Source organism: Furipterus horrens, unplaced genomic scaffold (assembly GCF_987537825.1).
Source record: "Furipterus horrens unplaced genomic scaffold, mFurHor1.1.pri manual_scaffold_7, whole genome shotgun sequence".
Lineage (NCBI taxonomy): Eukaryota > Metazoa > Chordata > Mammalia > Chiroptera > Furipteridae > Furipterus > Furipterus horrens.
Genome location: NW_028327177.1, coordinates 102,130,161 through 102,145,279, shown reverse-complemented (window position 1 = coordinate 102,145,279; position 15,119 = coordinate 102,130,161). Strand labels below are relative to the sequence as shown.

General features: G+C 48.2%; 1 protein-coding gene across 1 annotated transcript in view; it reads left to right on the top strand.

Annotated features, from left to right (window-relative positions):
* Positions 1 to 10,887, top strand: part of SRGAP3 (SLIT-ROBO Rho GTPase activating protein 3) — a 248,754-nt gene extending 237,867 nt beyond the window's left edge. Inside the window, exons 21-22 of the mRNA XM_090284101.1 lie at positions 958 to 1,285; positions 5,436 to 10,887. Of these exons, the coding sequence (XP_090140227.1) occupies positions 958 to 1,285; positions 5,436 to 5,849 (742 nt within the window). The 3' untranslated portion in view covers positions 5,850 to 10,887. The remainder of the gene's footprint in view (positions 1 to 957; positions 1,286 to 5,435) is intronic.
* Positions 10,888 to 15,119: the final 4,232 nt, after the last annotated feature.

The following is a 15,119-nucleotide window of genomic DNA, read 5'->3' as shown; positions in this document are numbered from 1 at the left end:
AGGCAGTGCTTAGCTTGGCTGGTGGCATTAAGGTCTAAAGCGCTGCTGACCACGTTGAACTTGGTCCCTGGTCACAATCCATTCCAACACTGTCCCTCCTCCCCATCCCCTCCATACTGCAGCCTTCCTTCCCCTCAACAGTGTCTTAGAATCTTCAGTGAGTTCCATAGGACGCAGCCAAATCTCCAGTGGGTGGGTCCTTTTATCTTCAAAGTGCTCCCACACTCACTGAACCTCCCTCAAAGGTGGGCAGGGGATATTATGCCCATTTAACAGGTTAATAAAATGGGTCTCCAAGAAGCCACATAAAAGTCTGTGACAGACAATATAAGTACTCACCCTCCTGATAGACACTCGAGACCCCTTTTCAGTCCACCAGAGCCTCCCTGAGGGGTGAAAAGTGTCCAAATGCATGGAAGGCATGATCAGTGATGTGCTTTTTCCTCTTAAATGACTAGTTTTCCAAGATCTGGAAAGCAGCCCTTTTCTGGGGAGGTTGGGGTGGGTAACAATATTGGACTGTGTTGTGTTCCCAGGGGGCCCTTCAGTGCTTACAGGGAGCCGGTAACTGTTGGTACAGTCAAGCCTCAATGCTTCAGACCAATTAGAAGCCCTTCAGCATCATGGCAATGTCTGAGCTGCTTAAGAACGTATCACGAACCCAGCTGACCCTCACCAAAGCGTCCCCACGTTGAAATCCTCCCGGCTTTGACTTAACAGGTTGCCAAGAGTCTTTGTCTTTAGCTCTGATTTCCTGCGTGCAGAGTAAGCCTGCCCCCTGCCGGTGAGATCCGTGCTCAGCCGGTGCTTCCACTGTGGCATCGCCGAGTCTGGCAGCAGGAGGCTTTACTATACCGCTCCCTAGGCTAGTGTGTAGTTCTTGGCCCGCGGGTTGACTGACCCACGACTGCCAGGGTTGACTCTGCCCCATGCCCCCGCCCCCTGGCTCCTTTGCAGAGTGCGGTTACGATCTGATGGAGCAGCCATCCCCAGGCGCCGAAGCGGGGGCGACACACACAGCCCGCCCCGGGGCCTGGGCCCCAGCATAGACACGCCGCCCCGGGCCGCCGCCTGCCCCAGCAGCCCCCACAAAATCCCCCTCACCCGGGGCAGGATCGAGAGCCCCGAGAAGCGGAGGATGGCGACGTTCGGGAGCGCCGGCAGCATCAACTACCCTGACAAGAAGGCGCTCTCCGAAGGGCACTCGATGAGGTCAACGTGCGGCTCCACCAGGCACAGCAGCCTGGGGGACCACAAGTCCCTGGAGGCCGAGGCCCTGGCAGAAGTAAGGGCCAGTGGGAATGCAGGCTGGGCCAACGGAGACCCCCAGAGGGGCAGCAGGGTGGGGACTTGCGGACTGGGAAGCCATTTTGCCCTTTATGTCAGGCTCAAGTCTAAGATAGGGGGCTGGTTTCTCCTCTGCCTGCTGGCCTCCCCATGTGAGTGGAAGCTGGATGGGTGCAGCTGCTGGCTGGAGATCCTATAAAGGCTGAAGACCCCCCAAGTCTCCAGCGCCGCAGTGGGGACTTCCTCTAAGGGAGAGGGCGGGTGATGGGATGTAGTAATGGCAGGTGTCTCCACAAGATGGCATCACTGAATTATTCATTCATTCATTCATCTATCTGTTCATTTATTCATTTCATTCATTGACAAATAACCATTAAGTATCTGTTGTGTGAGGATCACTGTGACAGGCATTGAGAGTACAACAATGACCTAAAATGGACCCAGGCCCTGCTCTCCTGGACCTTAGAGAAGAGAGAGACATCAGCCATTAATGCAGCTGTGAAATGGCAGTTGGGCCAGGTGCTTTGAAAGAGCGGTACATGGTATTTTGAGAGACTAGAATGTGGGGATTGCTTCTAGCGGGCGAGAGACCTTCTGGGGGTCGGGGGCAGATATGACCTGAGATACAAAGGAGAGGTGGAACAAATGGCTGAAGCTGGAAGGGAAGAATGTTCCAGGCTCTTTAAGTTTTTAAAAATTTGGATGAGAAAGCTGTGTGATTTTTTTTTTATATACATATATACTTACCAAAACAAACAAACAAATTTGTTTAACACAGTTTTTAGGAAACAATTTGTATTGTTTAATAATTTGCACATCTAGTGTCATGTGTTTTTGACAGTTCTATCATATTTCCAAAAGGTTCTATTTTTACTCTCTGAAATTAGGGCTGGGTTCCCATTATGTGCCCGCTCCCCAGTGTTCTCTCTCTCTTACGGTAAGAGATACAGTCAGAACCTTCTTGGCTGTGAGAACTGTTCTTTACAGAGTGGCATTTGAATCCCCGGTACAAGGGGAAGGGGAAAGTTGTGGGCTCGGGGCCTGTGTTCCAGAGGAGGCCAGGGAAATTTCCAGGGGGAAAACCGAGGCAGAAACAACACCGCCAGCAACCAGAACTCCTGTTCACACCCTTAGGGTCCAGTGTGGCCCCATGTCCTGATGCCCACTTCCGAGGGATACCTGAGGATCAGCACCTTGGCGTGGTCCTGCGTAGGAGGACCTGCTGGTCCTTCCATTCTTGAAGGCCATCCTCTTAGGGAGCATCACCCTAGCATCCATTGTTACCTGGAAGCTCTGCCAAGGGCCATGGTGGGGAGTGGGCTCCCTGAGGCCTAGCCAAGAGCCCTTTACATAACCAAATGCAGTCTAAGCCACTGTTTCCTAAAGTATCTCCCACAGCAGACAAGTTCACAGAATGTTCATGGGGGAAAAAAATGCGTTTTGTGGTCAACAAAGTTTGAGGAATATTGGTCCGAAAAAGTTGAAGGGCTTGTGTACAAGACTTTTTAGAACCTTTAAGTATGTTAATGAACATTGTGAATATCCGAGAAAGAGAATAGGGCACACTCCATTACCCAGACTTCTTTGAGCTTTGGTCACAGAGCATTTACAAGACCAGCCTAAAGAAAACACTTGGGGAATGCTGTATGCGTTTTCCTCCATACGTTTTCCTCCATTTGCAAACATATCTACCACTCTCTAATTTGATAGCTACTATTCAAGAGTCCCTTTCACGAACAGAGGTGAAATAGGAAAGCATGGTAGATAATATAAGTAGCCGAAAGGGGATGCTGGACAGCCTCCAATCTGTTCAGCACTGGCGCTGACTTTGCAGGCTACAAAGAGGAGCTGTGGTGGGGAAATATAAGTAGTCCATGGAGTTACCTGAAATTCTCCAGTCTCAAAATGTCCTTTAGGACTTAGATTTGAACCCAGTGAAGAGGCTGTTTGGGGAACTTGCCACACTACCATCCAAAGTGAGAAGATGTCATTTGGGAGGAGGTGAAAAGTGCTCACTTTGCCCCACAGTCTGTCATCCCCCAGCACCTCTCTTCAGCTCTACTCTGGAGATTACGGCTTCACCTCTCAGACTAATGCCAGGCTCACGCCTAATGCCAGGCTCATGCCTAAACTACTCAGCTGACTTTTCTCTGAGCTTTCTGTCTTTCTGGCTCACTCTCTGTCAGGGCAGACTGGTAATGGTGGGAGGGATGGTGGTAGAGGGGTGATATCTGGTTTTTATTTATTGAAGTTTTACCTTTCAGCTCACAGTGGAGCAGAGCAAATAAAGAGTAGTGATGTAAACAGAGGAGTTAATTTAAGCAGAGTGGGGTGCTGAAAGCAGGCTTTTATCACTGCAGGGTTGGGAGATAGCAAAGATCGGAAGAAAACTGCCATCTCTCCCATCATGCAGAAAATCCACACAGTTAATCCTTTTGGGTAAAGGCTTAAAAGGGCTCTTCTTAAAGGAGCCAGTTTTATGGGGCAAAGGATGAAATGTCATGGGGAAGCATAAAAGCTAATATTAGCTAATATTATCAGTAGTCTCTTAGCAGAGCAAAAAGAATGGACTGGGAGCTTGTCTGTGGCTAAATTGGAGCCTGTCATGGGGACCCAAGACAGGAATTAGGCCCCCTAACAGGAGGAGAAGAGGTAAAAGAGGAGGTGGGTACGGAGAGGGGTGGTCAGGACATCTCCAGCCTTCATCCCCATTAGTCTGACCAGGCTTGTAGGTTTTCCAGATTCGCCCTAGGGAAGAAGAGCAGCAAGTGTTAATAGTCATCATTGTCACTGAGGCTGTGCACAGACCTTCCAACAGTGGCTTTAAGCAGTATCCCGAATTGTCCCCTCAATGGCCAAGCCCCAGGGACTCTGGTCCAGCTCAGCCTAAGCAGCCCCTCTTGCATGCCTGATGTGGAGGTGTCCTTGTAAAACCCTATGTGAACCCCTGGCTCAAGGGACTTTAAAAACCACCGGCAGTTACAAAGCTTCATCACACCCATTATCTCATTCCACCTTCACAGTAAACTTGTGGGCTTTCAACAGATGAACAAGATACGGTGCTGAGCGACTGAGATTTGCAAGTGGCAGAGGAGTCTTCGCTTGAAAGTCCCGGTCTTGTACCCTAACCCAGGGCTCCTAGGTTAAATGCTGATTTCCAACTCAAGCGCCCCCTCCTGGATGGAGGGGGAACGGAGGCCTTGAAGGGATGGAAAGATGAGCTCAGTCTGACAAAGCAGCCCCTCTGGTTACCTGGAGGTCCCAGTGCCACACTCTCTCTGTGTGTTATGTAAAGCACTCTCTTTCTGATTAGCTCAAATATTAAAACTTCCCCAGGAATTAAGTAGGCAGATAAGGATTTTTTTTAAGACTTCCATTTTTTAAAAAACAAAATTTTCTGATTCTAACACAGAGAACAAAGTAAGAGCCCCATCATTTGGGGGTGAACATTCTGATAATATAACTTCCAAGGAATTTTCCTGTGGGCAAGAATTTTTAAAACTAATAATAGTTAGCAGCATGGACTTTGGAGACAAATTGTCTGGGTTGAGACTTGGACTGTGCCACTAACTTTGGAAAGTTACTGAACCAGTCTGAGTTTCCATTTCCTCGTGTGTGCAATGAGCTTAATGGCAGCTCCTATCTTATAAGTCTGAGGATCGAATGAATTATTCATGGAAAGGGCTTGGGTTGGTGCTCCATGTTAGCACTTACTGCCATTGCCATTGTCACGATTTGTGAGCACTGATTGTGTGCCAGGTGTCATGCCAAGCTCTTCAGAGGGGCTATATCATTTAATACACTTGTCAAGCCCCTGGTCTCTGTATGATAATGACCTGTAATCCAAGGCTCAGAGGTGAGGTAATTTTCCCGAGTCATGTAGCAAGGGAGTAGCAGAACCAGAGTTTGAACCCATGTCTATCTGACTCCAGAGCTTGCCTTTCTAAACCTCCTTAAGTCAGCTTCCTATTCAGGCAGTGTGCAGGCCACAACCACGTGGTTCCCCAATTGGTGACACCCTGGGGATTTAATCTCCATCCAGCCACTGGGCCCCTGGGGAAACATCCCTCAGAGGCCCACAAACTGCCAAGGAAGGACTGGGCTCCAGGCCTCCAGACTTTGCTGACCAGCGCTCTCTCTGTCCCCAGGACATCGAGAAGACCATGAGCACGGCTCTGCATGAGTTGCGGGAACTCGAGAGGCAGAACACGGTCAAGCAGGCGCCAGATGTGGTGCTGGACACCCTGGAGCCCCTGAAGAACCCGCCAGGCCCCATCAGCTCAGAGCCTGCCAGCCCCCTGCACACCATCGTCATCCGTGACCCTGACGCCGCCATGCGCCGCAGCAGCAGCTCCTCCACGGAGATGATGACCACCTTCAAGCCAGCCCTGTCTGCCCGTCTGGCTGGCGCCCAGCTGCGCCCACCCCCCATGCGGCCTGTGCGGCCTGTGGTCCAACATCGCTCCAGCAGCAGCAGCAGCTCAGGTGTGGGCAGCCCGGCCGTGACACCCACTGAGAAGATGTTCCCCAACAGCTCATCGGACAAGTCAGGCACCATGTGACCAACAGGATGGGGTGGCACTGCCCTGGCCCACTGTGGCACACCATGGCCAAGGGTGGCTTCTGTGACTTCCACGTCCTTCCCAGTGCTCCAGGCCTTGTCTGGCAAAGACCAGAAGGTCAGCCTGAAAGAACATCTATGCAGAGCTGAGGCCCTGGTGCCAGCTCTTGCAGCTGGCATTGAGGCCTTGCAGGTGTAAACCGAGGCCCAGAGGAGAGCAGGAGCAGGAGCAGCCCAACTAGAGCGTTTCCTAAGATTGTGGCAAAATGTTAAATGGCTTCGCCTGCATATCGTCACTGGAAAATTATTCTCTCAACATTCTCTTTACATGCATAAATATGTGTGTGTATATATATGTGTGTACATATATACACATACATATATGTATGTATGTGTCTGTAGGTGTGTGTGTGTATATATATATTTATGCATCTATATACATATAGTAGATTTGGACACACATACTAAATGTATATAGGATCTTCCTTTTCTTTTTATGAAACTTAGATTTACCTCAGACCCATGCCACCAAACATCTCCCGCTGTTATTTGGTGGGATTTGCAGGGACTTTTCTGGGAGAATTTAGAGGCCCACAGTAACTGCGAATGAAGCAATATACCACTAACCTGCAGAAAAACAAAAACAATCTCCCACTGTCTCCAGAAGTCGTGGCCTTCCAAAACAGTCTGCCCCTAAATGAAGGGTGAGGCAGGCAGTACCCCAAACAGGCTGCTCCTAGAGTTGGGGTACCCTTCACAGAACCCCCCTGTCCAGCCCAGAGACCCTGCCTTTCCACCTGAAGGCCAAGGGCCAACTGTATCCCCGAAGGCCCAGGAGGACATTGGCTAGAAGACCCCTGACCACAACATCCTGGTCTTTGTATGTAGAAGAGGGGACAGTGAGAATCTAAGTCCCATCGTAGCACAGTTATGATGTGTGGTTGGGAAAAGGGAAAAAAAGAAAAAGAAAAAGAAAACCACAGTGGTATGGAACACTTCAAAACCTAGAAATGCTGTAGGAATAATTCTGGTAACTATAGAGGTTTAACTTATACAATTTTCAAAATATTTAGTTTTTTCTTTTCCTGTTTCTACTAATTATACTGTGTCAGATTTGGAACTAAACAGGCAAAGAGGCTTTGAGTCACATCATTTTAATTTAAAATCAGGCCATGATGCACTTTGGCTAGTGCCCTCTTGCTCGAAGTGCATGAACCATAAGTGCCCAGCTCAGACCAGGGGCCAAGGAGTGGAGATCCTTGGCACTTTCTGTCCTAGAGAATGCTTTGGTTGAGTTGATGCAAGTAAAATAGCTCCCCTCTCTCTCCTTTCCCTTCCTTTTCACCCACCTCCTCCAGAGCATTTAACATAATTGGAAATATGATGAAAGAATTGTGGTGTGTGATTGTCAAGTGTTATCAGCAAGGCTTTCAACTCTTGGCTGGGAAAAGGCCTCTGGATCAGCCTCGTTCGATTCTATTTTCCTTCCTTTTTGGATCTCTTGGTTTTCCAGAGTTGGCTGTTCCTGGGTAATGGAACACAGGTGAATCAGATTCTAATGGGACCACTTTTATTCACTGCCCTCGTGCCAAGCCAAGAGTGTCCTCCCTATTGTTCTCAAGCTTCATCTCTCTCTTTCTTAAGGCCTTTGAATGTGTCCATGGCTGTGGTTTAGAGTCAAAAGTCCTGTGTTTGATTCCCAGCCCCCACCACTTGGGATCTGTGGGACTCTGGGCATGTCTCTACATCTCATTGAGTCTCAGTTTCCTGCTCCATAAAGTGAAGATAATAAAGATAAAATGTAAGTGAGTAAGCGTTTAAACTAGAAAGCATTGTGCCAACATGATTTTTTTTTTTTAATTGTCATTAGTAAGGTAAGCCTTTTTAGCTTAAAAACCATTCAGGACCTTCTTTTTGAAACCTCCCAATGGCATTTGAGAAGTAGTCAATAGAATTTTCCTAGCAGCTTCATAGGATGCCCAAAGCATGGCCCTATGCTTGAAATTCCATTATTACCATTGCACCCCATTGGCTGAATTTCACCTTGTCCTGTGGTCCTCCATAAAAAGGTGAATGCACCTTGGAGGGAGGGACCTGTTGAGTCACTAACACACAGGTGTGTGGGAGTGGAAGCCATCCTGCCTCACCTGAGGACTGACATTGACAGCACTCAGTGGAAGGAAGAATCAAGAAAGGGTGCAAAAAAGAGAATGTCAGGGAGAGGCCAATGATAACCTTGACCTTCCTCATCTTGCCTGGAACCAACCATTCTCTTTTAGATCCTGGAAATGAAAGCACCTCAAAAGCAGCTGAGAGCCCCTCTGCCTTTGTGAGCAGTATGAAGACACCCCCGTTTTACAGGTTAGGAAAGAAAGCAAGGCCTGGGGATGAGCTGTGACTTGCTTAAGATTTAATAAATGTCTGAGAGTGGGGGCTGTGTCAGGCTCGTAAAGTCATTTATTTGCAAGGATGCTATGCTGTCCAGACAGAATATAAGACATCCCATTGCTACCCGCCAGATACTCCCAGACCTTAAATGTAGTAGCCTCCTGGGCAAAACGTCACATTCTCTGCCATGACTATCAGATGAAAAGAGAAAATTTGAGGTGACCGACTTGTTGCCTGATATACATAACACCAGTCAGACCATGTGGCTTTTCCTCTGAATTGACTAACTTCATTTTTCTTTCCTGAAAATAGACCTGCCTTTTATGGAATTACCTGAAGGCAGATCTGTAGCTGTTTTCCTGAAGTACCTGTTTTTCCATTGGGAAAAGGCTGATGAGTTCACATTTAGAGAAGCTCACACCTCACTCATCCAGCCGCAAATCTGAGTCTTGGTGCAGAATCAAATGGAAAAATACTTTCCTGACCTCCCCTCACCCTCCACTTCCTCATCTGGCACTCTGCATGTCTTGGTCCCCTCCACAGGCACCTAGGCCCACCCATGGTCACTGAGCATTGGCTTTCTTCCTGACTCCTGCCTGTGTTAGTCCATTATATATTGCTGTATTTGCTTAAATGCTGGAAAGTAACTGTTAAAATGTGAAATTGTAATATTTTAAAAGGTGACAATTAAATTATAGCCAATGCCACTCACCAAATTTTTGCACCTAGTAGATAGTTCGATGTAAAAAACAAATACCAGAACCCTAACTGTACAGTGAGTGTGGGGGAAATGTAGTAACCTAGTTAGTAGTCCTCAATATAACCAATTGTACAAGGGAAAGTGGTGTTTACCTACTTGTTCATCACCATTACTGGAAGCTGTACTGATCAGTTTGTCAATAACGGGCTTTCTTTTTCTTTCTTTCTTTCCTTCCTTTTCATTTTTATTTTTTTTGGCTTCACAGAAAGATTTCTTAACCTTCAACTTTACCCTGAAGTCAAGCCTTTTGCCTTTATGTGTAACTAATGTTCAGTCTATTTTAGGAATGAACCAGCAAGATGTTTATTTAGAACTGACCAAAGACAATTCCTTCCTGGTCTAGTTTCCTGGGCCTGGGGGCCCAGTCACCACTAAAGACCGTCCTCGGATAAAATTGAGAACAAGCCGTGCTTCCTACTTCACTCTCCTTCTCTCCTTTTATTCCCCTTTCCTCTTAAAGAGCTGCTCTGAGCTGTGGGATTCTATGAAAAATTCTTGCCTTTCCTTGTTTTCAGTGCTAATGATTTCTCACCTTGAAGCGCCTTTGAACCCGGACAGAGTGCACAATGGGAGGGTCTCATAAGCTTGGGCATTAATTAGACTTGGGAGTCTGTCTTCTGAAGTCACCGGGCCACTGGGCAAGAGAGAAGTGGATTCCCAAAGGATACACGGTTTCTATTACATGAAGCCATCCAAGTGGGAAGAGACACAGGGAAATGGAGTCATCCTCTGGCCACCAGCTGGAACCAGCAGTTCAGAGATCTGCCTTATAAACCCTTCAGGACGGGTTTGTGGTACAGACGGGGCCATTGTGGGGAAGGGCCTTGACATGGGGCTGGCTTCTCTGTTAGAGGCCCTTGGAGTGCCTTGTTGCTTCTCTTTCTTTCTCATTCAGGAGGCACGAATGCAGAGGGCTTCCTGGGACCTGGTCGTTACTTGGCACTCAGTGCTCATACACGGCTGATGGAAAACCACAAAGACTAATGCAATGGTTCTTCCTCTCAATCTTTCTATTCCTAACTTTTCACACATCCAGATGGTTCCACACTAGAGCAAATGCCTCATTCTCCTGAGAAACCCAGAAAGAAGAATGGCTGGCTCACAACCATGGTGGGGGGCCCTGTTTGACTTGAGGATGGCAGGGAGGAAAAGGCAGGAAGAGGTGAGCCGAGGTGTTGCTTAGCTGATTTTCTGCTATGCAGAGCTAATGCTGACGTTTCATGTCAACTTCCCCGGTTCTCTGGGGTCTCCTCTCTCCTGAGCAGCCATGTAGAGAATTCCCCACACACCCAAAGCTGCCCAGGGGAGCTGAGAGAAGGGACTCGCTGTCAGGTCCTAGTGCTCCTGGCCTCTCTGAGGTTGATCTGCCAGTGTCCCGCTGTCCCATCCTCTGGGACTGGCCAAGTGGCCAACACTGCCCCTTGCTGACACCTCCTTTCTGTGTGAACTGTCCCAAGCAAATAACAAAGCTGTTTCTTGAACCAGACCAACCAGAGCGCACTTTGCCTTCCTTCACGGGAAGATTCTGCTAGAGTTTCTGCTCAAGCTCTAGTTCCCGGCAGTGTGACTGTTTACACGGTTTGGCAATAGGTTTGGTTCTGAGTGCTTCAGAGTGGCTGGTCTATTTTGTTTCCTTTGGTTTCCTTCCTTCCCAAACTATGTCAGGAAAACAAAAACAAAAACAAAAATGAAACCACCCTTGAAAATTGCTGGTTGCCTGTCCCCACGTGATGAGAAGTGCTGCCCTCTTACGGATATCGTTTCTCTACCTTACAACCAAATGCCCGTCCTATAGAGTGTCTGATTGGATCCTCTGTCGCATATTCTGATGGTGCCTGCTGGTTTGATGTGGAGCTATCCTGTGAAATAAAACAGCTTAACTTTTCTCAAACATGCGCTCCAGTGGCTTTTTGAAAGCGTGAGGTGGCCCAACAGCGGGGTGGGGAGGTCCCAAAAGGGTGCTCCTACCCTCCAGTCCACACTGTGTGCTTTTCCCAGGACCTGTCTCTGAAATGTCCTTTAGCTCAGATCCCACATGGGGAAGACCAAGGTTGAAAGGAAGACTTCTTCAACTCTAGAGCTCATTGAAGAAGCTAACAGTGGTGTGGCCTCTGGCAAGCAGGAGCTGGAAGCATCAAAGCAAAGGCGAGTGGGAGGAGCTGTCTGCAGCGGCCTTCCAAAGTTTAAGACAAAATATCAGAGGCCACACAATACTGATTTCTGGTGTGAAGGCAAATGAAACATTTTAGCAATCATTGTCTATACACATGTGATACAGCCCCTAGAACTTTTTTCTTACCTATATTTCTGTGTGTATCTGTGTGTGTGTGTGTGTGTGTGTGTGTGTGTGTGTGTGTGTGAAGTATTTATTGATTACTTATTTCTGTCCCATGTATTAGATTAAACCCTTTACATGCATTTTCTCATCAAATTCTCAGGCAGCTATTGAAGGTAAGTACCCTTCTTAAACTCCATTCTGCAGATGAGGAAACTGAGGTCTGAGAAGTTAAGTGGCTCATCCAAGGTTAGGCTAGGAAGTGAAGGGGCCAGAATTTGAACACAGTCTACCTGACTCCAAAGTCATGCTCTTTAGACGTTCACTGAACTCCCTGTCATTGAGCATGCTGACTGCACTGGGATTGGCAGCAGGATCTCGTGATTAAGGTTGCTTGCTTGCTGCCTGCCACAAAGAGAACTCCAGGGCCTTTGCTTTCTGACAAACTCTCTGGTGTATCTTCATGCATAGGCTCCTTTGCAGAAGAGAACAAGGTCTTCTGCCAGTGTCAGGGAATCCGTTATTCCCACCATAACCACCCTGATGCTCTATGGAGGCCTCTCGCTAATTCCAGGCCCCAATACTGTGCACCTGTCCCAGTGCCTCTTCCTCTTTGGGAGACCTTACATTACACTCGATGCCCTTCATGCAAATTGAGTGGGTTTCTGTTTCTTGTAATCAAATAGAAAAAGAGGAAAGAATGGTCATAGCCAACATGTTTTGAGTGCTTACTATGTTCCAGGCATTCTTCTGAGCCCTTTCACATGTAAAAGCTAACTCACCAATCCTCTTGACCACCCTATGAAGTAGGTCTTCTCAGTTTATGCATGAGGCAATCAAACAGAGAGGTTATGTAACTTGCCAAAGGACATGTTGCTAGGAAGTTGGAGTTGGGGTTTCCACTTAGTCTTACATTGAAGCCAGATCTTCACCATTCTCTCCCAGGTTTGAGGACTGGGTAGGCCCCTGGGCATGATTTGGAACAGAGAACAATGTAGAACCTTAAGCTTCACTAGTCTGGGTTTGTTTGACCTAAGATACCATGTTGGTGGGGGGGCTGTGTGCCAGGCACAGGGCAGCTGAGGTGGGGTGGGTGGTCTGCTGCTGCTCAGCCTCAAAGGAAGGAGCCAGGATGGATTCAGCGTCTCCCAGGCCGTCCTGCCTCTGACGCAAGTGAGCATTTTATATGGGACAATTCCCTAGAGAAGCCTAGAAATGGCCCTGCTACTGCCTCAATGCATGCAGGGACCTGCCCCTGGAGAGCCCTGAGAAGAGCCCTCCCAGTGAAGGGCTGTGGAAAAGGATAGGGGCAGGGGCAGGGGGAGCGTGGGGGTTGGGGAGGGACAGGCAGCAGCAGTGACAGGTTTCCTTTGGCACTGAGGGGAAGCTGTGTTTGGATAAAGGACTGTAAGAAGAGACAGAGAGGGGAGGAGGGCTCCCTAGGCCTTTTCAGTCTCCCAGGAAGTCCAGCCTGGGATTGGAGAAGCAAGTGGTAAAGGAAGGATGTCTTACAGAACCAGCACTGGGCTCACCTGCGACCTTCCTGGGCTGCCCCGGGGGCCTGGAATCAGATCTCTGAGCCCCTCACTGGGGCCCACGAAGCCCCCACCCAGGACACTGCCCCAGCCCACCTCACCCAGCTCACCTCTGCTCCCTTCTCGATTCTCCAACCGAGCCTTCCTCTCCTGGAAGCCACTGAGGGCTTTCTGCCTCAGGGCCTTTGTTATCGCTCAGTCCTCTACCTGCGGGGCTCTTCCCAGCCTCTTCTTGCTGCCTCCTTCCCTCCCTCACAGCGTCTGTTCAAATGTCATTGCCTCAGAGGGGCTTCCTCTGACCACCCTGTTTAGAGCCACACCTGCTGCCAATCACCATTGGGTTCATTTGTTAATTTTCCTCATTGCATTTATCATCTTTGGAATTTACTTTGTCCATTTGTTGACTTACGCATTGTCTCTCTCCCCCAAACTAGCATGTAAGCTCCAGATAAATCAGGGTTTCTGTCTATCTGGACCATATTCTCTCCAGAGGGTATGGTGCCTAGCATAGTAAGTGCTCAGTAAGTATTTATGAACAAAATGAATATCCATCCACCACTGGAGGGAAATGCCACTTTTGAGTGAAAGGGTCTAAGTACTTAAAACCACATCTTTGGCTGACATTCACTCATTTAACAAATTCTCAAGCACCTACTGTGTGCCAAGCTGCAGGTGAGCACTGGGGATGTGGCCATGGGTAAAGCGGACCAAGAGCCCTGTGATCTTCTATGGTCAAATGCTGGAGGCCAAACAATGGCAACAACAAAACAGGAAACACCAATGATGTGGGGACAAAGGATATTGGGTCCTGCTTTAGACTAGAAGGTCGGGACAGCCCCCTGAGGAGAGGTTTAAAGTGGGAACAGAAGCCTGGGAAGGAGCCCACCATGTGAAGTGGCAAGGAGCTGACTGGAGAGCAGACCAGAGGAGCAAATCTCTTGGGCTCCAGGGTGAGAAAGGGCTTGGTGTGTGAGGCCGAAGAAGGCCAGTGTGGCTGGAGCTCCGGGGTGAGAGACCTGGGAACAGGCTGGCAAGGAGGGGGCATGTACAGCACCCTTTTGAGCCCTAGTGAGAATTTATTCTAAGAGCAACGAGAAGCCCTTCAAACGTTCTCATAAGGGAATTACTCAATCCTGTTTATTGCTCTTAAAAAATTGTCTCTGTCTTCTAGATGACGCATGGAGCAGAACTGCAGGCCTTCTTCACAGGCCACTTACAGAGTCCTGTCATATATGGAAAAAGATTTCCCTTCTCCAAATGCCTCTTCTTTGAACTGAACCTAGACCAGTGCTCACAGGTCTTCGATGCTCTGATATAGCTTGGTTCTTTGTGCTTTATGTCATGCTGTTGAGGATACATTGTCAGGACTCAAAAACTCAACTCAGCTGGGCTTAAATGAAAGGAATAATTTTTTCCCCCATCTGAAGGAAAATAAAACAGAATTAAAAAAGGACTGGATCCAGCTGCTCCAACCATGTCAAAAAGCTTCTGTCTCTACCTTTCATTCTTTTTCAACAGAAAAGCTATATAGTATGAACTAGGTTCAGAGAGGTAAAGTGACTTTTCCAAGATAGTACCGTACATAAGCGTGTACATCTGAATGCATGTAGAAGAGGTCAACTCACACAAGTGGCAGGTCCCCACACTCAGCACCCCCCTCATATTAATTTCTTTGTATCTGATATGCCCAGCCAAGGTCTCCATCCCAGTGATGTCAAACATAGAGACACTTCTGTCTGCATGGACCCACAAAGATAGGCTCCTTGTGGCTGTCCCTTCTTGAACCCAGACACTATTTACACAAGTGGCTATAGGAGGGCAGGGATGGGGGTTAATTTGACTCTCTGTCCTTTATAGGCCCTGTCCAGGGTCCTTTGGAAAGTCACAAGGAAGGATGAGAGGAAATAAGTGAGTGAGGAATGAATGGGGGCCTGGCAAGGGGTGTGGCCCAGTTGGTTGGAGCACCCATCCTGTGTCAGGGCACACATACCTACGTTGTGGGTTCTATCCCCGGTCCGCGCACGTATAGGAGGCAACTGATTGATGTTTCTCTCTCACATCGATGTTTCTCTCTCTCATTCTCTCTCCCTTCCTCTCCCTCTCTAAATCAATGGGCATATCCTCAGGTGAGGATTTTTAAAAAAGAAGAAATGGGGTGATTGCTCCTTTGCATGTCTTCTCCGAAGCTTGAGCCCATAGCCAACCCAATACGCTACTGTCCTCATGTGGCCATTTGTAAAATGGCCGGTGGGCTGAGTTATCTCCCATTTTTATTGTGAAAATTTTAAACTTAGAGAATACAGAGAATAGTAT